This window comes from Carcharhinus amblyrhynchos, chromosome 13 (genome assembly GCF_965287045.1).
Source record: "Carcharhinus amblyrhynchos chromosome 13, sCarAmb.v2.hapA, whole genome shotgun sequence".
NCBI classification, from domain to species: domain Eukaryota; kingdom Metazoa; phylum Chordata; class Chondrichthyes; order Carcharhiniformes; family Carcharhinidae; genus Carcharhinus; species Carcharhinus amblyrhynchos.
In genome coordinates, this window is record NC_137336.1 from 52,360,634 (window position 1) to 52,383,931 (window position 23,298).

At 39.5% G+C, this 23,298-nt stretch overlaps 1 protein-coding gene across 1 annotated transcript in view; it reads left to right on the plus strand.

Annotated features, from left to right (window-relative positions):
* ctnna1 (catenin (cadherin-associated protein), alpha 1) overlaps positions 1 to 18,255 on the plus strand; it is a 172,664-nt gene extending 154,409 nt beyond the window's left edge. The window contains exons 17-18 of the mRNA XM_080201695.1: positions 14,528 to 14,662; positions 17,063 to 18,255. Coding sequence (XP_080057821.1) covers positions 14,528 to 14,662; positions 17,063 to 17,347 — 420 coding nt within the window. The 3' untranslated portion in view covers positions 17,348 to 18,255. The remainder of the gene's footprint in view (positions 1 to 14,527; positions 14,663 to 17,062) is intronic.
* The last annotated feature ends 5,043 nt before the right edge of the window (positions 18,256 to 23,298 follow it).

A 23,298-nucleotide genomic window follows, 5' to 3' on the forward strand; every position in this document is an offset into this window, starting at 1 on the left:
TTTGCTATCAGATTTGGTGATTATTTTGTATTGATGACTTCTAACCGTGGGCTCCCTGGCAAGTAGAAGCACGTTTTCTATGTCGACACTATCAATCCTTTTCATTATTTTAAAGACCTCTCTTGGCTCACCTTCAACCCCTCTTTTCTGGAGAAAAGGTACCCAGCCTGTTTAGCATTTCCTGATACGTCTATCTTCTCAGATCTGAATATCATCCATGTGTTTTTTTTTGTTGCAAGTTCTCCAATGTCTGTACATTTTCATTATATAACTGTGCATAGGGTTCTAAGTTTGTTCTAATCTTCGATATAAATTTTACATAACTTCTCTACTTTTCAATTCTGTCTCTCTAAGAATGAAGCCCATCACTTTTTTTAATAGTGTTGTTAACTTGTGTCATTGTTATTCTCTGTACCAAAATTTGCCACCTCTTTAAATTTTTACAATGCTTTATTTTTAAAGCATTTTTTGATAGAACAGTATTTTATTTCTTTTGCAATCTAGGATACTGCAGCTTCAACTATTAGTAATTAGGACTGCAAGTGAACTGAAAGATACAAATGTGTTCTGATATGTATTTAAATATTTTTTGCGGCATTTTACAATGTCACTGTAGGATTTGATATCAAAAAATGATTTAATGCTGGCTGCGCATCTCTTCTTAAAACAGTTCAACCAGACGGCAGCATACACCCATAAAATTTCACTTAAGTTTTAGCACCCTTTAACACAGACATTGGCATACTCGTGCAGAGATATCGCATGCCAAAAAGCACACCACCTGATATTTACCAAGTTAATACAAATAGTTTCCTGAAGGTATTCCAATTTACAGAATAGCAATAAACTCAAATGGGAACCAACAATTCAGACTTTGCATGTTTGTGCCTGTGTCCAAAAATGGAAGCTTCATTACACAAAATCACAATTATTCTTGGCCAAAACTTAGATTTAAAAGCTTCTGTGTTATGGCACCACTGATTTGATGAATCATTGCAAATATGCACACTGTATCTTCAAGCAAACAGTTTAAATATTATCAATAAATTGATATCTGCAACAAGCTGACAGAGTTAACGCCAATTGAAAAGTGCTTGCACATTGTTAACGAAAACATAGAAAGTGAAAATGGCTTACCGTTGTACAGCTTGAAACTCGCATGGTAAAATAGGCTTTCTCACGTTTTAATGACCACGTTTTATTGATTTCTACTTCATCGCATGACAATCTGTCAATTTCATCTGATTTCTAAACAATCATTTGACTGTACAAACTGTTTTTTATTTCATCTATATTATTACACACTATTTTGAAGTTTAGATTGCCAATTATTTCTTCTTTTTCCACTATTTTTAGATCAGATGCCAGCACTTGCCCAAATTTTGTTCATTCTTGATATCCATTGAACCTAACATTAATGGGTTCTAATACTAAAGTTATTGGACAAGCTTGAACCCTAATCAGTTCCAGCTATGAAACTGAGTACATTGGACAGTTTGCTGCCTCTTTAGTTTGGGAAGCTGACAATGAAAGTTTTTGTTTTTTCACGGGATGTGGTCATCGCTGGCTAGGCCAGCATTTGTTGCCCATCCATCCTTCACCGTGAGAAGACGGTGATCACCTGCCTTCTTGAAACTCTGCAATCGATGTGGTGTAAGCACATTCAAAGCCGTGTTAGTGTTTCAGGATTTTGATCCAGTGACATTGAAGGATCAGCAATATATTTCCAAGTTATGATGGTGTGTGGCTTGGAGGGGAACTTGCAGATGGTGGTGTTCCTATGCACCTGCTGCCCTTCTCCATCTCAGTGGTGGAAGTTATAGGTTTGAAAGGAGGTATTAAAGTAGGCATAATGAGATGTTGCAGTGCATCTTATATATGATACATACTGCTGCCACTGTGGGTCAGTGGTGGAGGACATGAATGTTTAAGCTGACGGATAGGATACCAACCAAGCAGGCTGGATGGTGTTGAACATATTGAGAGTTGTAGAACTGCACTCATCCAAGCAAGTGAAGAGTATTCCATCACATTCCTGCCTTAACAAAAGGCTTTGAGGAAGTGAATTACTTGCCACAGAATTCTCAGCCTCTAATCTCTTGTAACTACGGTATTTAAATGGTTTGTTCCAATCAGTTCCTGGTCAATGCTAATTCCCAAGATAAATCTGAGAGGCCACATTATGTGTAAAATACTAATCTATATTCAGAAATCCCAGTTGATCAATTTTGGATCATATTTGCTTAGTACTGCACTTAACCGATAAGTCTCATTAGCTAGGTTTCCATCTGCATTATGCTGCATCTTTTCAAAATAAACAAGTAGCCTGCAAGTTTACCTGACCTTGTATAATTAATTATCCTTTTATTTCTTAAACTGCAAAAGTTGCACCAGATACTGTCAGTGCTAGTTGTCTAGGACAGACATTGACCCCTGCTGATGATCAAGGTGGTGTTTGATATTTTCCCAGAAGATGAACAACTCTTCACTTCCTATCACTTGATATATAAGTGAGGGGAAGACACTTGCTTTACACTTGTGTTACGCCAAGTATATAGTTCAGGAACCTATTGACTGATTAGTGGACTTTGTCAAATATATTTAAATGAACCAAGACAATATAATTCTGCCTCCAAGTTCCCCAATCAGGGAGGATAGACAGGCAAGATTATGTGCCTGATTTTTCAAAGTGAGAGATTCTAATTAAAGAAATGGCTCAATTTCACTCGAACTTTTGAGGCTGCAACAAATACAAGGAAGGCGGTTCCCATGTCCCACTCTTTACTGGAGGTAAAAGGTGGAAGAAGGATAAATATTCCAACCAATCATGTGACCAACCATTGAGAGGCACTTTATCTGCCACTGGTGTTGCGTGACTAGCTCCTCCACTGAGAAAGAAGTTTGCTCCTTAGAGCTGTAGATATGAACTGCCATTGGGAACCTGATCCTCCTGAGGCTCAGACATGTTTAGAGAGTTGATCCACTCTCAACTGGTAAAATAAGTTTCATCCTCTTCCAGCTGGATTTTTGCTGTCTATTTCCATTGTCCAGTGGTGGGTCATATGATTGAGGCAAAAGTAAAAGATTCTACCACTGGTTTTGCTTGAATGAAGTGCCTCCCAAGAGGTTGGAAAGTACCAGTCATGCAGTGATGACATTTGTCCAAAGAGATGCTTTGAATAATGAGCTTTCATCTGGCCATGACTGGAACTCTTTAGTTTCGTTTACCAAAGCAATACCATTTGTTAGTTTCAACCGAATAATCTCATATCAGTAACCCTGACAAGTTACTGACAGATGAGAAGACAGTGCCCTTGCTGAAAAATCTGGAACTCAGAGTTAAAATAGTATGTAATTCACATATTTAAGATCTTAATTTGTGTCTCAACAGGTCTGAGGCCTTCAGTCTTGATTGGTAAAATCCAAGGTGGGGGCAGGGGCAGGTAGAATGATTTCTAGGACCTTGCCTAATGCCACTTTTAGGATATTTAACTTGCTGTGCACTCACAAACCCACCATCCCTGTGCCTTGGGAAATTCTCTTTCCTGCACTTCCCTGCCCTCCAGTAATTTCTGTAGTTTAGATTACAGGTAGAGTAACACTACAAAGAAGCTGTTTGAAATTCCTAGTCAGTAGAAACTTCCTCTCTTCCTTTTACCCTGACCTGTGTGAATGGAGGCTGTGACAGTAATTTGCTGCTTGCCATTTTTCCGCAAATTGATATTTTATCTTAAAGCCATTTGACTGGAGCTGGTAAAAATCAGCCAGTTCATTCTGCATTAAAAGCATCATTGGCCATGTCGCCAGATAAAATGGTCAATTTTAACCCCACCCAGTCTGTGTATGGTGTTGAGCAGAAGCTGCTGCACTCACACCTTCCTTCCACCCCCTGAACAATTTGAACAGCTAGGTTTGTAGGAACATGTAGACTGCTGCCTCATAAATATTGAAATGTCAAGTTCAATAATTTGTTTGTAACTGAAGTCAGCTTTAAATTTGGTCAATATATGTATTGTTTCATTAGTAATGTACCTGAAATGTCAATCACAGTGTACAAAGGTCACAGGGTGAATGGATTAAGGTTAGTAATATTAATGTTTCCTACTGTAGCCATTTCTTATTTTTTAATTAATCAGCTTCTGTCAGCAGAGTAAGATGCATATGGAATTTTAAATACATCTGACTACTGTAATTGACAGGTGATAGACCTTATCCATCTAGAGCTGGGAAACAGAAAATGTTGTGTCTCTTGGGTTCCAGAAAGGTCTATTATAATATTTAATGTTGATTTTACATTAAATGATTAAATCATTGTATAACTGATGCCATAAATACTTCATTTATAGTTGTAGATATGGATTTAAGGTTTGGTATTGACTTTTCTACATTACTTTTATGCCTTCCAAAAAGTATTTAGAATAAGGCAAATTGTTGAGCAAGTATACATTTGGGCGGGGGGGGGGGGGGGGTGGTGGTGGTGGAGGAGAAAAGCTTTATTGTTGCATGTTCGTGTTTGCTTTCCAGTTGGTTCAGCAATTCAATTGCAGTGCCAGAATGCTAAAGCATGGTATCCATTATTGATGGGTGGGGGCAACATTGGGTACAGAAAGACGGGGCAACATCTGAATGAGGCAAGCTTTCAACCAATATCTGAAATAGTAGAATGTTCTTGTCTATCCAGGATCTAAAGGTAGGAAATCCAAAGTCTCAATCAAAACCCCAGAGTCCCTGTGAGCACCCCCAGTAGCAGGTCCTGCACATGTAAGGCATACATGCACGTACTTGTATACAAACACCCATGCAGATTTTTTTTGTGTTCACGTGGTCAAAGCAGAAAATATTCATGTATATTAAGTATTAAGCATGAGCGTTAAGTTTAAATTGTTTCTCAGGCAGTATGTAGAGGATCCTACTTGACCTACTCTTGGGAAATAGGCAGGTCAAGTGACTGAGATGATGATAGGAGACTACTTTGGGAGCAGTGACCATAGTTCTATTAATTTTAAAATGGTTATGAAAAGGGACAGACTGGTCCACAGGTGCAAGTTCTAAATTGGGACAAGGTGAATTTTGATGGAATTAGCAGGAGCTTGCGAGGGTTGATTAGAGTAACTTGTTTGAGGGCAAAGGGATCTCCGACAAATTGGGAGGCCTTTAAAAGTGAAATAGCTGGAGTTCAGGATCTATATGTTCCTGTTGGGATGAAAGGCAAAGCTGGCAGTGAATCCCTGAATGAAAAACAAGTTGAATTTTTGGCCAGGAAATACAAAGAATAAAGAACAAAGAAAATTACAGCACAAGAATAGGCCCTTCGTCCCTCCAAGCCTGCACCGATCACATTGCCCGACTTAACTAAAATGCCCTACCCTTCCGGGGACCATATCCCTCTATTCCCATCCTAGTCATGTATTTGTTAAGACGCCCCTTAAAAGTCATTACCATATCTGCTTCCACTAACTCCCCCAGCAACAAGTTCCAGGGACCCACTACTGCCTGTCAAAAATCTGCCTTGTATATCTCCTTTAAACCTTGCTTCTCACACCTTAAACCTGTGCCCCTTGTAATTGACTCGTTCACCTTGGGGAAAAAGCTTCTGACTCTCCACCCTGTCCATGCCTCTCATAATCTTGCAGACTTCTATCAGATCGCTCCTCAATCTCCGTCATTCCAGTGAGAACAAAGTTTCTCTAACTTCTCCTCACACCTAATAAATAGAAGGAAACATGGCTCAGGTACAAACAGCTGGAATCAAGGGATTCGCTGGAGGTGCTACAGGACTATACATGAAGGAAATTAGGGCAAAAGAGAGGCATGGGATAGCTTTGGCTGAGAGGGTTAAGGTGAATCAAAAGGGATTCTTTAAGCATTATCAAGGGAAAAAGAATAACTACAGAGGATAATAGGACCCCTTGAAGACCAAAGTGGACACGTGGAACTGCAGGAGATGCGCGAGGTTCTCAATGAATATTTCTTGTGTTTACCGTGGCGAAAGACATGAGAAAGTCAGTGGCGATGTATTGGGTACAGTTTGCATTACAGTATAGGTGGTGATGGATGTATTAAAATGTATGAATGGGGATAAATCTCCAGGCCCTGACCAGGCATATCCAAGAACACTGCATGAGGCTAGATAAGAAATTACAGGAGTCCTGGCTGAGATATCTGCATCGTCATTAGGCATGGGTGAGTACCAGAAGATTGGAGGGTAGAAAGTGTTGTGCCGTTATTTAAGAAGGGCTGCAAAAGAAAAACCTGGAAATTATAGACCGTAAGCCTAACTTCTGTTCTGGGTAAGTTGTTAGAGAAGATTCTAAGGGATGAGATATTCAGGCATTTGGAAAGACAGTTGACTAGGATGGCTTTGTCCATGGGAGATCATGCCTTACAAATATTTATTAGAATTTGCACACACTCCAGTTTAATAACATCTTTCCTATAGTAAGGCGACCAAAACTGATTGACACTGTAGCACAGTGGTTAGCACTGCTACTTCACAGCTCCAGGGACCTGGGTTCGATTCCTGGCTCGGATCACTGTCTGTGTGGAGTTTGCACATTCTCCTTGTGTCTGCTTGGGTTTTCTCTGGGTGCTCTGGTTTTCCTCCCACAGTCTAGAGATGTGCAGGTTAGATTGATTGGCCATGCTAAAAATTGCCCCTTAGTGTCCTGAGATGTGTAGGTTAGAGGGATTAGCAGGTAAAATATGTAGGGATATGGGGGTAGGGCCTGGGTGGGATTGTGGTCAGTTCAGACTCGATGGGCCAAATGGCCTCTTTCTGCACTGTAGGGTCTCTGTGATTCCAAAACAAGGCAATACTCCAGGTGTGGCCTCACCAACATCCTGTACAACTGCAACATAACTTCCCAACTTCTATACTCAATGCCCTGACTGATGAAGGCCAGTACGATAAGAACCTTCACTGCCCTATCTACCTGTGACTCTATCTTTAGAGAACTGTGCACCTGAACTCCAAGGTGTTCCACAATAATCCCTGAAGTTCTACCATTTGCCGTGAAAGTCCTATCTTAATTTGACTTTAGAGTTCTTTGATAAAGTGACCAGAAATGTTGATGGGGAGAGGGCAGTAGATGTAGTCTCTATGGACTTCAGTAAGGCCTTTGATAAAGTTCCACATGGTAGCAGCTCTGGAAGGTTAAATCACTTGGAATCCAGGGAGAGCTAGCAATTTGGATATAAAATTGGCTTGATGGTAGGAAGCAGAGGGTACTGGTGGACGGATGCTTGTTGGACTGGAGGTCTGTGACTAGTGGCGTGCCTTGGCTCAGTGCTGGGCCCATTGCTGTTTATCTATATCAGCCATTTGGATGAAAATGTCCAAGGCATGATCAGTAAGTTTGCAGATGACATTAAAATGTGTGTGATTGTAGACAGTGAACAAGGTTATGAAAAATTGCAGCAGGATCTTGATCAGCTGGGGAACTGGGCTGAGAAATGACAAATGGAGTTCAGTACAGGTACGTATGAGCCATTGCATTTTGAAAAGTCAAATCAAGATCGGACTTTCATGGTGGATGGTAGGATCTTGGGGATTATCATGAAACAGAGTTCAGGTGCACAGTTCTCTAAAAGTGGAATCACTGGTAGGGCAGCGAAGAAGGCTTTTGTCATACTGGCCTTCAGTCGGGGCATTGAGTATAGGGGTTGGGAAGTTATGCTGCAGTTGTGCAGGACGTTGGTGAGGCTACACCTGGGGTATTTTCTTTGGTTTTGGTCGCCTTACTATAGGAAATACGTTATTAAACTGGAGAGACTGCAGAAGAGACTTGCAAGGATGTTGCCAGGACTTGAGAGACTGAGTCATAGGGAGAAATTGGACAGGATAGGATTTTTTTCTTTGGAACATAGGAGACTGAGGGGTGATCGTTATAGAAGTGTGTAAGATCGTGAGAGGCATGGATAGGGTGAATGCACTCAGCCTTTTCCCTAGGGTTGGGAAATCGAGAGCTAGAGGGCATAGGTTTAAGTTAAGGGGGGAAAGAAAATGGGTACCTGAGGAGCAACTTTTTTACACAGGGTGGTACGTATGTGGAATGACCTATTGAAGGAAGCGGTTGAGGCAGAGACATTGACAGATTTGGACAGATACATGGATAAGAAAGGCTTAGAAGGATATGGGCCAAATGCAGGCAAATGGAGTTGGCTTAGGTGGGCATTTTGAACGACATGAACTAGTTTGTGCTGGAGGGCCTGTCTCTGTTCCGGAGATTCTGTGATGAAACTATGTTGTATGAAAACTTAATTCAAGCTTTCTGAGAAACAGCATTTTTGGTAAGGTACATTTATAGGATTTCTGTCAACAGCTTAATGCAAGAAACAAAAATGTAACTCGTGATTTAAATGGAATTTTGTCAGCTAGATGTCAGATTTGAAAGTAGTACACTAAGTAGAATTCTGAATCTCTGAAAGCAACATACAACTGCGGTAAATTATAAATTCTAGTGCATAATTGCTGTAATTTGTACTATTCAAAATTAAAAACAGAACTGCAATTTAGTAAATCACATGAGAGCAAACAGGTGCAGACCTCCTGAACTTGATCGATGCTTGTTTCACTCAGTGTTGTGGGAGCACAGTAATTCATGTGGTGCAAGGTAACCGAAGCCCACTGCACGTTTGCAGTGTAATGTCTGCAGATGCTTAAGTTCCAAATTCCTCCAGACCTAACTCAGAATAAACATTGTTGTATAATAAGAATTTGGAACATTAAATATTAATGACACAATGTTAGTATAATTTCAGTTAATTGAGGTACTAAAATTTAACTTGATTATGTTGCCTGCTTACAGTGCTTTTAATTTGAGAAGCTGACCAGGACAATCAAATTACCTGCTAAATGAAATTTGAAAAATGTTCTATTCAAAAGCACTTCTACAATTGGGCCAATAAATGGTCGGATATTGACCCAAAATACAATTTAAAAAATTTGTGTACAGATTTTAGACTTGCGACACAATTAGCTACTGAAAATTATACAAGCTGAAAGACGGGGGGGGGGGGGGGGGGGGGGAATCAAGTGCAGAACAAGCATGGAAATGGGAGAATTTCAGATCCTTTTTTTGGGTGAGTCCAAATGCCGAATCTTATACACTTGGTGCATGAAAAATGCTGAAATCTATTTCTCGCCAGTAGGAGGACTGGGCAAGGCCTAAATAGCCAGAAAGCTGGCTGACAGAATTAGAGGGTGCCATTGCGCATGTGCAGCTCTCTGCACTGAGAGTAGTAAAGACTTGTCATGCAGCTGCTGCTGCTGTAGCCGGCCTCCATGGCCTAAACCCGGCACCCCCTCCTCCCACCTGACAGGACCGATCCATCAACCTCCCTCCACTCTCGCTTCTCCCCACCCCCACTAAATGATATGCAGAGTGGCAGCAGTTCTACCCCTAATCAAATGTTATACAGAGTGGCAGCAGTTCTCTCTTTACCCCACCCTACAAACTGATCACTGTGCAGAGTGCACAGCGTCCCAGTGGGCAGTTTCAGGGTGCCTGGTAGGCAGCACCTGCTAGCTCTGCACAAGGGGCACCCCCTTTGCTCCCTGACCTCCTGGGATTGGGGGGGTGGGGTTGGTAGCTTCAATGGTTTCTGCTTCTACTGGCAAAACCATCAACTCTGGTCCCTGTTGATGGGGGAACCATGTGTGATCCTTGCCAAAGAGAGCCTTCCCTGATGAGGCCACACAGGCATGTGAGCTTTGACGATACCGTCCTGGGTGCTCTAATTTCATTTCAACTGTTTAAATGCAATTCACACAATTTATTCACCTTTGTGCCATAAATGGGCATGAGGCTGTTCACACCAAAAAGCCAATGTCGATAAGAACGCAAGAAATCAGGCACGAACCTGATTTCTTGGCTCTCTCGGGACCTTACATGGTGGAGCATGATGGTCAGAACGTGCCCTATAAGTCAGAACAGATTTTCCCATACGAGCAGTGGTATAAATGAAGGATTAGTTCTGAAGCAAGGCTGGAAATCACTTTTAGGGATGCTTGGCATCAACTGTTGCCCTGTCAAGGCACAGAGGCGACTTGATGTCTATATGCCTTAGCACAAATTCCTTGATCAGTGAGGGGGAAATAATGAAGTCATTTGATCTGTCAGTTGCCTGTTAAACCTTGAACTTCTGTGAGTCTTAGCACATATTACTTACAATGTAAGCATATAAATGCATTAAAATTGTGACTGCACCTAAAAAAAAAATTTAACAGAATAAAACATTCATTTCCGATCTAATAAAGATGCTTTGACCTGTCCAGTTGTACAAATGTGCAAGAATGACAATGTTTATGTATGAATGTGCTGGCATGGCATTGTAAAGTTGAAATCAACATTGTAAAGTCTAAATGAGGTATCTACTAATAAATGTTCTCAGTGCCATTGATCATAACTGAAACATCAAAGTTGAGGGCTGCCCGTATCTTTTTTCATAGGTTTAATTTTAAAGACAAAACTTATATTTTGAGCAGGACTTACTCCTCACCCCTTCCCCAGCAGCATGCTTTGAGGTGGCCCACTGTCAATGGGTTTACCCATTGTTGTGGAGATGCCGGCTTTGTTTTACCCATTGTTCACAGCCTCTGCCTTGTGGTGTGGGGAGTCACTGTCGATGGGGTCTTCTGACCCCATCAGTGGGAACAGCCAGAAAAGTTTAGCCCATTTTCCTTTTGGAAAATGTACCAAGCCATTCTTTTAAACTAATTTTACCCCTGACTATTTATTTTGTCAACCTCACTTCATAGAGGATTATTACAAGGTGCTGTGTGAAAATCAGTACATTGTGAAAAAGGATAACTACATTAGCTGCTTGCTATTCGTACACACCTAGCCAGTCTTGGTTTATCATGTGTATTTATATGCTCTATCAGGAGTATATTCAATCTGTATAGTTGGTAAAATTCTCAGTTCTTGAACAGGTATCTATGTGTTTATATATCCAACGCGATCATATATCTACGCATTAAAAGTGAAACACAGGTCATATCAAGTGTTTGAAACACATTTGTTTCCATTTACTAGTAGTGAATGTAAATAGACAAAGTTTAAATAGAGCAATAGTTTGAACAAGCATAGTCACTATTGGCTTTAGTTAAAGAACCGACTGCTGCAGTTAATCCAGCTATCGGGTTTTTTGTATTGAGTAGAGGGAGAGAAAAAAAGAATGATTGGGAATGTTTCATTTTTAGTGTCTTGTTCTAAAGAAGGATTCGATTTCTGGTCAATGTCAAGTTTGTTTGCAGTTAAAAACGTAATTGAAAGGAAGGGCAAGGATTACAAAAAGCTGTATTTATTTTTGATGTATTCATCACAAGAACTTCCGTCTTGCATTCTTGTACTCCTGTTGTCCAGTTCTTTTCTCTTAAAGCTCCTAGGCATCAGTCCAGCTGCATTGATAAACAGTAGCACTACATGTTTAACCTACTAGTGCAAAAGAACTGTAATTAATTTGTTTTCATAGGCCTGAAACACTGATGAATGTAGCTTTGTTGTCTTCCATCCAAAAGGGCTTTTTATCAATGAGCATGAATGTCAGACATGAAGACAAAAATGCCGATAACATTGGTAGCTGATAACATCAGTAGATGCTTCAGTAGTGTTTTGCTTTGATTTCCCTGTGTTATTAGTGTAGATATTTTGTCCTATAGAGATGAAATAAGCAAAGGATTTAAGTATTCTTGAAATATGATTAGTTTATCCTTTGCCATTGATGATTAAGCTGAATATCAGCCAGTAATCATTTGTGTAATTGTGAGATCTTCAGTGAGGGATTAGTTTTTAAATTGGTCCTAAGACTGGCAACGTGAGCATTTTAAAACCTTTTTCGCTTGGTCATCTTTGAATTTATGATGATGGAAGCTAAACAATGTTAAGTTTCATCGAAGCTAGAGATATGTTTATCAATTAAAATATGACCAACAAGTTGCAGTATGGTTTTGTTAGAAATCCTATATAAAACATTTTTATTTCACTTGGACTAATTTTGTCAGTACTTTTGGGAATTGCAGGTGTACAATTGTTGGCGAATCATGAGGAAATCAGGGCCACACACAAGTCTGTTCTCATTTAAAGATGGTCCTGCTGTTCAAGAAGATTTCAAGATCTCCCAAATGCAGCCATTATAAGAACTCTTTTGTCTTTATCTTCTGTCAGTTTAGTTTTTACAGAAGTTTTAGTTTTTAACTCTGACTTAACAGGACTGACATTTGTTTTATCTTGATGAATCTCGTAGTTTAGGCACCTTCTGAATGACGAGTTTGAAATGCAGGAAATAGAGCAGATGTTTTTATTTCAAAATGTTTCTTGCCATTGCATGGCAGTTAAGTTCAAAACATCTTGAATATCTGATGGTTCACTGCCTGAACATTCCAATCCTTGTACAAATTCCACCTCCTTCGATTCTTGTACACTACCCAAAAGCACAATAGTTTTTTTAAAATCACCCTTAAGATCTCAGCATTAGCATGCTTCAGCATTGGTCTGCATTATCCTGTCATACAAAATTTCTTTAATGGTGACTTGCAGATGTATGAACATTATACAATGGGATTTTACGTAACTAAACACTTGATCGTTTATTTGTGAAGAAGCATGGAGTCTATGACTCTTTTGCTCCAAGTAGAAGGCACAAGTTGAGGAGACCAATTCAGAACTGTTCACCAGATAAATCTCAATTTACACAAACTTACAAAATTCACTATGTAATCTATCGTGCCCTAGCAAGGCAATCATCACACTCCAAGGCTTGCATATCTTTTAATTTACATCTGAGAAATAGTTTCTGTGCATGGGCACATTCTCACTGGAAAAAAGTAAATGAAAGAGTGATTTGGCTTAGGATTCTAAAGGGACTAGATAATATAAACCATAAAATGCTATTTCACCTTGCCAAAAGAGTAGAACTACAGGACACTGCTTGTTTTTTTATGATAAGTTCAAAAGTAATCTTTGAAAATAATACTGCAATGCATATTGAATCTATAGAACAGGCTGTCTAGAGAGACAATAATAGCAGTCATCCAGATGTAAATTATGAAGATTTCTTCCAGAAAATAATATTTTGGTATCAGGTGAGAGTAACTGAGACATGACATGATGTATTGTTTGGAAGGGATTTGTAGTTTTGGACCTATGGCTCATGAAATTCTCTACCATTGAGACTTTTGTTTTGTCTGGGTCTATGTAGAGAGTGAATGCTACAATTAGAAGGAATTCCATTATTATGTTATGTGATTGCCAGGAGGGATATTTGGTCTTTTCTCTCACCTAGCAATTTTTATGTTTTATTGTAACAGATCTCTAGCTCAGCCAGCTGACCCTCTTTCTATGTGAGCTGGGGTGACTTATAAAAGGGGTAGAAAGCAGTTGGTAGAGGAGCATCTTGAGAGTGCATCACAATCAAGCTTAATTGCATTATCATCCCATGTTATATCTTCTGAATCTGTCCAGACATTTTTCCTCTGGAGCATGGAAGGCTGAGGGATGATCTTAAAGATCTATAAAAGAATGAGGGACATAGATTTGCTAGATAGTCAATATCTTTTCCCAAAGATAAGGGAGTCTAAAATTAGGGGGCGTAAGTTTAAGGTGAGAGGAAAGAGATACAAAAGTGTCCAAAGTGGCAGATTTTTTCGCAGAGAGGACGGTGAGTGTCTGGAACAAGCTGCCAGAGGTAGTAGTAGAGGCGGGTACAATTTTGTCTTTTAAAAAGCATTCAGGTAGTTGGATAAGTTGGATATAGAGAGATATGGGCCAAATGTGGGCAATTGGGATTAGCTTAGGGGTTTTCTTAAAAAAAAAGGCAGCATGGACAAGTTGGGCCAAGGAGCCTGTTTCCATGCTGTAACCCTCTGACTAACATTTATGACTACTTTCCAAGAGATATTGTATACAACTAATTTAAGTTTCCACTATTCAAAGCCTTGTGGAAAATTGTGGCACCATACCAGGATGTTGCCTGGTATGGAGGGGAGGTCCTATGAGGAGAGACTGAGGGATTTGAGGTTGTTTTCGTTAGAAAGAAGGCGGCTAAGAGGGGACCTTATTGAAACATATAAGATGATTAGAGGTTTAGATAGGGTGGACAGTGATAGCCTTTTTCCTTGGATGGAGGAAGCTAGCACGAGGGGGCATAGCTTTAAATTAAGGGGTGGTAGTTATAGGACGGATGTCAGGGGTAGGTTCTTTACCCAGAGGGTGGTGAGGGATTGGAATGCCCTGCCTGCTGCAGTTGTAAATGCGCCTAGTTTGGGGGCGTTTAAGAGATCCGTGGATAGGTTTATGGATGGAAAGGGTTTGGTTTAGATTAGAGGGTCATTGCTTTTTAACTGGTCGGTGCAACATCGTGGGCCGAAGGGCCTGTTCTGCGCTGTAATGTTCTATGTTCTATAACACTGTTTGAGATCAGTTTCAATTTGAGCTATGAATTTGATAACACCATAATGTTTTACTCTTAAAATTGCTGAAAGTGTTTGTAGGAATTGAGATTTTTAATTGGAGTTTTTTTTAAACAGTGTCCGGACTCCAGCTGTAAGCAAGATTTATTGGCCTATCTGCAGCGCATCGCCTTGTACTGTCATCAGCTGAATATCTGCAGCAAAGTCAAAGCAGAAGTCCAGAACCTAGGTGGGGAGCTCATTGTATCTGGGGTAAGTATTATGCATTTGATGCATGTTCATGCCAATTTCTAACCAACGCTGAATTAACAAAGAAAATCTTGTGGCCTCAAGAATGCAGCTAACAAAATCCTGGGATTGTGGCAAGTGATGGTGTCCTCCTGCATGTCATTGCTAGAATAATGCTGAACCAGCAAGAGAGCATATCATTTGCATGTTGAGATGGTCCATAACTGATGCTCACCTGATCCTAGCGGCCAGGAAATCTTGTGCCTGGTTGTCTTGGGAGATGGGGGTTACGTGAACTCTGGTCCCTACAGTAGGGAGATCCAATCTTGTTTAACCGTAGGTGATCCAATACAGGAAAAAGGCCTGAATCCCTTTTTCGAGCCCAGAACTGTCCATTTGGTATTTGTGTACAGTTCCACACTGGATGCTGACTGAGCCAAAGACATAGGAACTCATTCTGTGGGAGTTTCTACCTTTTTCTTTGTAAGGTCTGACTAAAGATTCCAGCTCTGATGAAGCTGACTAGAAGATTCCAGAGACTGCTTAGATTTGGCATAGTTAGGTTGAATTTGGAATTAATGTTTCAGAGTCTGGGAGAACCCAGTGGATATTAAAGGCCTGCATCTCTTGTATGTTAACCTTTAAAACTGATATCTGGTTCATCTGGATGTTACTCACTTTTTAACAGTTATTAAACCTATTATAGTAGAGAAATCCAAAGATTTGTAATGGAAGATTGAAGGAAGTAGTTATTAAAATCCAGATGGTTACGTGCAAAATTGCAAATACATTTGTAAAATAAGTGGCTGTATTTTAAGTGACAGATTAAATGGTCTGTTTTGTTGCTGGTAATGTATCACCACAGAATGCATTTTAGAGATGTATAGTTTTACCTATGTAAAGTGATTTTTTTTTTAAATGGGGTTACAGTATCCTCTATCAATCGGAGGATCAGATCTACATTTTAAGAAGTTAGCCTTTACTTCCCCCTGCCCCCCACCCCCGTAAAGATGGGAAAGGAGTGGGAATCCTCTTAGTAGCCAGCTGGAATCTTCTGGAAAGTATGAATAGGTAGTTGTTAAAGTACCCCATACAGTTGAAAAATCTGCTGACACATGTTTTCTAGACTCACGTGAAGATTGGTCACTTGTTGAGAAATATTGGACAGCAGCTGTTAACCCCTTTGAGGGCTGTATGTACTTGCATCAGTAACTTCAGAAAAAGCAGGAAGAAACTGGGGAGAGGCAGGAGACTTGGTGATTTTTTGATGGATCCTAAAGACATTGTAAAATATAAATTGTACAAGTGATCAATTTCATAGAGCACAATCTCTATCAACCTGGTTTGCCCCCTTTTAGGACACTTCATAAAATTCTTTGAAGCATCTGAGCTAATGTCTTCTCATATGGCTTGATGTCAGACTTCACGTTTTGTAATGCTCTTGTGAAATGTCGTGGGTCCATTTCATTATATTAAAAGTGTTATGTAAATGTGTGGTTGTTGTGTCCAATGTGCTGTATTATTTGGAAGAAAATTAAGCATAAAACTGATAAGCTTGGTATCTGTAAAATGGCAATAGTACTTTCTCCTACCTTCAACATTAATTGCGGTCTTAACATTCATTTAATACTTTTAATTATTTCATTTTAATATTTTTGCTGTAGTTCAAAAAGCAAACATCTTTCTTCAAAATAAATATCTCATATACTCAGTTCTGTTAGGGTGAAATAATACATTCTATTCCACAGTTCCAGATATTGCAAATTCTCATTTTAGAACAAATTTTAGATTTTAAAATATATTTGGCATATAATTTGAATAAGCCACTGTTATTTGTGATATCAGTGCAAATCCAGCTAAATCTAATCTCCCGTTAAATACAAAACCGTAATCAGTATAAAATAAATGTACCTGTTTTAATCTGTTTGGGATACTGCTTTGTCATGTGCAACACCAACATCTGGGACATTGTTTCTATTAGCCATTTGGAGTGTTATCTATTATTATAATTTCAGCATACAATTTTAAATATTTATGGTATTTTTCTGTGTAACTTTAGCACCTCGTACCATTGGTATTTTTTTTCAGTCATTTAGGCAATACACCATATCCCAGTGCTATACTGAAATTGAACACCTGGGTGTTCTGATTGGGCTTAGGACCTGAAGAGAAATAGCACAATTTTTTTCCACTATTTGGAAAATGCCTTACAGAATGTGACAGAGCAATTGAAGAACTCACTGCCTCAAAACTGGCACCTAACATAAATAGTTTTGTTGCCATATGCCATCAGGGTAGTTGAACAGTGTGATATTTTTTGATTTTATTGAGCAGAATTGACGCAACATGTTATAACTGCGGAATCATAGAAAATTGTATTACAATCTACTTATTCACAGAAACTTGTCTTCCTTTAATTTCCAGGTGGATAGTGCAATGTCTCTTATCCAAGCTGCCAAGAACTTGATGAATGCTGTTGTGCAAACAGTAAAGGCTTCCTATGTGGCATCTACCAAATATCAGAAGTCTCTGGGCATGGCTTCGCTGAACATGCCTGCTGTCTCATGGAAGATGAGGGCTCCAGAGAAGAAACCCCTCGTAAAGAGGGAGAAAAATGATGATGTTCACAAAGTTAAAAGAGCATCTCAGAAAAAGCATGTCTCTCCAGTGCAGGCTCTCAGTGAGTTCAAGGCAATGGATAGCATCTAAAATTTAAAAGCATTCCTATAGATGGTCAAAGTACATTTGAGTGGCTTTGAGAACTCCTTTCGTTTGCTCAACTTTTTAAAATAAAAGTATGCTTTTAATATACACACACACAAATATGGGTCATAGAGAATTGCAGATTATCTTTTTCATAAAGTTAAATAAAGCTAGCCTCCATTCCATAATTGGTATGGAAAGTTGGAATGTTGTGCACATTAGATCAAATTCAAACCTTGTTTGGCACTCTGATAATGGGCTGACAATATCACTGCTTTAACACTATAAAATAATCAAGGACCTTTAGCTTTTTGAGTGATGTGCAGATTGGCTCTTATTGAATTTTAAAGCCTAAAGTTCTTAGAATGAATAAAACGGCCTACTCTTCTAAAGGGAAGAAACTGCAATAAATGGATTTTAAATCATTTTCCACAAGCAAACATGTTTGTATGATAATGAAAAGCTTTAAACTATTAATACACGTACTGGTTACTACTGGTTTAATTATTGCTTAGATTGTTAATACCTGGAGTGGTTTGCAGTTTGATTTCAACCCATTTCTGTATTCTTCTAATCTTCCTCCCCTCACCCACTTCCCAAACAAAAAAGAGCATTTGCCCACTTCATTTTGATTTCACTTCCTCAAAAATACAAAAGGCCAAGTTATTTACACATCCCTTGATATTAACATGCTCTCTAAATAGCCAATCTAGCATTGTGCTATGCAATCATGCTATATTTCAAGATACAATGTAATGGGTATGATAATCATTGGAAGACAATCCTAATTAGTAACTGTAGCAATATACTGTACCACACAAACTTTTTTAAAAATCTTTTTTCATGATTTGAATACTTTAAATTTACCTCTGTATTGGCTATAATTCTCAAATAAAGTTACTGTTTTGACAGACCTTGTATCTTTTCACTTCTAAAATCACAGTTCTCTTACAGTCAACCAAAATGTATTACTTTTTCTATTCATTATAATTGCAGTACAAAATAAAGGTTGCTTTCATTATACAGCATTGGGCAAAACTCTTAACATTGCATTATGCCAGAAGACATTTGAGAAATATTTTTAAATTCCAGTTATAAATTTTGTTCCATGTATTTTTAAGGTGGAAGAACTTCTAGCCATGGGTTTTAATTATGTTGAAACGTACCGTTATTGATTACAAAGTGGTATATTTGCCAACAGTAGTTTCATTAACACTGCAATGAAGTTACTGTGAAATTCCCCCAGTCGCCACACTCCGATGCTTGTTCATGTCAATGCACCTAATCAGCACGTCTTTCAGACTGCGGGAGGAAATCGGAGCACCTGGCGGGAACCCACGCAGACACAGGGAGAACTTGCAAACTCCACATGAGCTGTGACCCAAGTCAAGAATTGAACCGAGTCTCTGGTGCTGAGGCAGCAGTACTAACCATTATGATTCAGACATTGGCATTGTTTTTAAAAAAGAAAACCAGCAATGCTAGAAATACTCTAGCCTGCAGCGTCTGTGGTGAAGATGTTGACCTTTTGTCAGAACTTTCTATCAAAAATGATAGACATACTTAGATTTTGCCTTCCTATTAAAAAATAGCCATTACGCATAGAAACCAAAGATACTTTTTGAAAAAAAACTTGTTCTTATACTGAAAGTAAACCTTGCTGTCTTTAGACCACAGTATACTGGGTATGTTTAATTATACTGCATCTTCATGCTATTATGAAGGCAGTGTGACTGGTCCAATCTACTGACTGACATTGAAGAACAGACCTTCGGGAATGCACCACAGATGGCTGTATAAAGTCTTTGTGTTGCGGGCTTTGATGTCAGCCTTTTAATTGACCACAACTTTACCCTTTGAGTAACCAGATAAGTAATAATTTTCTTAAACATGTGTTTTAATACAAGCTACAGCAATGACACTGGGAACCCACAATTCACATCCCTATAGCTATCCAGAGTGACATGTTCCAAGAAAGGCAATTAAAGTTTTCAAAATCAATTACAAGTATTTAGCATAAACCAATCACTTCACGCTTGCTTCATTATAATATCCAATCAGCATGAAAATTCATAGTACAGCTTATTTCTGTATCTGTGGATCACTTGCATTTTCCAGGTAATGTCTGATTTATGTGGTTTGCCAGACTAATGGCCTGTAAGGAGACCTTTGTTTTTCAGCCTGAGTGATTTGTAAACTTGTGTGACTATTAACCCTTTCATTTAGCATTGCCAATTTATTTTAGTTTGCCAAAATATTATAAACGTGACATAAAACAAATGTAGTCTTGGTCACTGAAGGATAGGAGAAGAGCTGGCAGTAGATTGTTCATATCTTTTCATAGTGTCACCTCTAAGCACCTTGCACCATTGCCACAGTCTTCCTGTGGGGAAAAACATCAATGGTTATTAAGTTCCAGAATACTATGACCGGGACATGCCCCTACCAATAAACACCTATCTTTCAAATATAGTGCTACTTGCCCAAACCTGGAAGGCTTTCCATCATCCTTTCAAATGTTAGCAGCAAATCCAAATTCTCCATGTGTGCCAGCAGCTTGTTGAGTGGTAGATGACACTAGAAAAATAAATGCTTTCTAGGCCATGATGTAATGACTACATTTAGCTACAGGCACAAATCCAGAAATGTTTGCTACATCTCGAGAGGCCAAAAATGGGATTTGTGCCAGCAAGGTACTCGTTATACATCTATGATTGTGTGGCCAAGTTCCCCTTGAACTCCTTTTTCAAGTTTGCTGATGGTGACATCATTGTAGCATATTGGATCGCAAACAATGACGAGATGGAGTACAGGAATGAGAGAATTTGGCGATATGGTGCGACAACAATAATTTCTCCTTCGATGTCAACAAAATGAAGGAGATAGTCATTGACTTCAGGAAGCATAGTAGAGAATATGCCCCTGTGAACATCAATGCGGATGAAGTAGAAATAGTCGAGAGCTTTTTAGGTGTCCAGATCATCATCAATCTGTGCTGGTCCCCTCATGCCAACAATATAGTTAAGAAAGCCCACCAACGCCTCTTTCTGAGAAGACTGAGGATATTTGGCATGTCAGCTATGACTCTCACCAACTTTTACAGATGCACCATAGAAAGCATTCCTTCTGGTTGTATCACGGCTTGGCATGGCTCCTGCTCTGTTTAAGACCGCAAGTAACTACGAAGGGTCGTGAATGAATCCCAGTCGAGCATGCAAATCAGCCTCCCATCCACTGACTCATCTACACTTCCTGCTGCCATGGAAAAGCAGCCAGCACGTTCAAGGACCCCACGCACCTGAACATAGTCTCTTCCACCATTTTCCTTTAAAAGTCAGAGGTCACATACTTTTCAATAGACCTACCTCCCACTAAGTTGCTCTTTTCCCATGCCCTAGCTATGACTGTAACATTACGTTTGGCACTCTCCTTTATGAATGTTATGCCTTGTCTATATAGGCTGCAAGAAACAATACTTTTCACTCTGTTAATACATGTGAATAATCTCTCTGCTGCGATCAGGTTTACAGACAGCAATAAATGATCATGTTAAAGGGGTTGAAGCTGCAGTGTTCCACCATACATCTTCACCCATTGCATCTGGATCTTCCTGCAATCTCCGTGTATCCCATACAAGGTCCTTGCATGCACACATACAATCTGCAGACGTTTTCCCTAAAATCTGCCATCCAAGTCGAGACTTCACTCAACACTGGTCCCCACGTAGAACCACTACAATTAATGACTAATGGTTGCCTACAAAAATATAGCCAGTTCTTAATTGAATCCAAAATCTGTTAACTTTGACAAGTTAGAGCCCCGTTCATATTGATGCTGTGCGTGTTCCAATAATTACATGGTGTAGCCAAATCAGTGAGTAATTGACATGCATCTCCCACAGAAAACAAGAACATAAGAATTAGGAGCAAGAGTAGACAATTTGGTAATTGTCCCTGCACAGCATTCAATAAGATCTGATTTTGGCTTAATACCACTTGCCTGCCCTCCATTATCTTGACTGCTTCATTGGCCAAAAATCTGTCCAGCCCAGCCTTGAATGTATCCAGTGACCTAACTTCCATTGCTTTCCATTAAAATAATTTAAAGAAAACAAATTATCCTCTGAGAATAAACTCTTTCTCCTTAAATGGAAGACATCTTATTTTTAAACTATTTTTAAAAGAATTCTCACAACACCAGATTAAAGTCTAACAGGTTTATTTGGCAGCACAAGCTTGTGGAGTCTCAGGCTCCTTCTTCAGGTGAGTGGAGACTTCCTACTGTGCTTACCCCAGTCCAATGCTGGCATCTTCATCTCTAGAAACATCTTAGCATTTATTCTATCAAATCTTCTCAACATTTTTCAATAAAACTGCCCCTCAATTTTTTCTAAATTTCAGTGAGTACAGACTGAACTTGCTCAACCATTTCTCATAAGACAAACCCTTTTAGCCCAGCAATCAACCCAGGGGTCTTCTCTAAACCACTTACAATGCAAGGCACCCCACCTCAATTTAGGAGACTGATACTGCACATATACCCTAGATATGGTCTTGACAATGTCCTTTACAGTTGTAGCAACACATTTAATTGTATACTCTTGTAATAAGGGCCAACACGCCATCTGCCTTCCTAATTACTTGCTGTGCCTGCATGCTAATTTTTTGTAATATATGCATGAGTTCACCCAGATTCCTCTGTACTACAACTTTCTAGTCTCTCCATTTAACAAATATTTTGATTTTTTTACTCCCCCAGCCCCCCAAATTGGATAACTCCGCTGTAGAGAAAAGGTAGGGGAATGGCACTAAGCCATAATGCTCATTTGGGAAGCCAGTGTGGACATGACGGACAAAATGGCCTCCTGTGCAGTAACAATTCGTAAGATTTTGATCTACCATTTTTTTGTCCACTCACTTTATCCATATCCCTTTGTACCCTCATCACAATTTGCTTTCCCACCTATTTTTGTATCAACAGCAAATTTGGCTTCAATGCAGTCGTCGGTCCCTTCATCTTTCATTACGTGGATTGTAAATAGTTGAAGTTACATGTTAATACATCATTGGAAGGGGTGCAAAGGAGATTCACTCGGTCTGGAGTTGAAAGACTTACGAGGAGAGACTGAGTAGTCTGGGATTATAGTCATTGGAATTCAGAAGAATGAGGGGAATTCTTACAGAAACGTAAAATTATGAAGATAATAGATAAGACGGAAGTAGGGAGGTTGTTTGCACTGGCAGGTGAAACTAGAAGGAGGGGGCATAGCCTCAAAATAAGTAGAAGCAGATTTAGGACTGAGTTGAGAGGAACTTCTTCACTCAAATGGTTGTGAATCTGTGGTATTCCCTGCCCAGCGAAGCAGTTGAAGCTACTCATTGAATGTTTTAAGGCAAGGATAGATAAATTTTTGAACAGTAAAGGAATTAAGATTATGGTGAGCAGGTGAGTAAGTGGAGCTGAGTCCATGAAAAGATCAGCCATAATCTTATTAAATGGCAGAGCAGGCTCAAGGGGCCAGATGGCCTACTCTTGCTCCTAGTTCTTGTATTTTTATGCTTTCTTGAACCACTGCAGTCCATGAGATGTGGATACACTTGTGGTGCTGTTAGGGAAGGGGTTCAGGATTTTGACCCAGTAGCAGCAAAAGAATAGCAATATGGTTGCAAGTCAACATTATATGTGACTTGAAAGGGAACTTCAAAGTGGTGGTGTTCCCATGCATTTATTGCCCTTGTTCTTCTCAATGATAAGAGATTGTGGATTTGGAAGGTGCTCCTGTGTTGCCAAGTTACTGCAATGCATCTTGCAGACGGTACACACTGGTGCCATATTGTGCCAATCATGGAAGGAATCAATAGGTGGTGGGTGGGTTATCAATCAACTGAGGTGCTTTGTCCTGTGTGATATCAAGCTTCTTCAGTGCTGTTGGAGCTGCACTCATCCAGGCAAGTAAA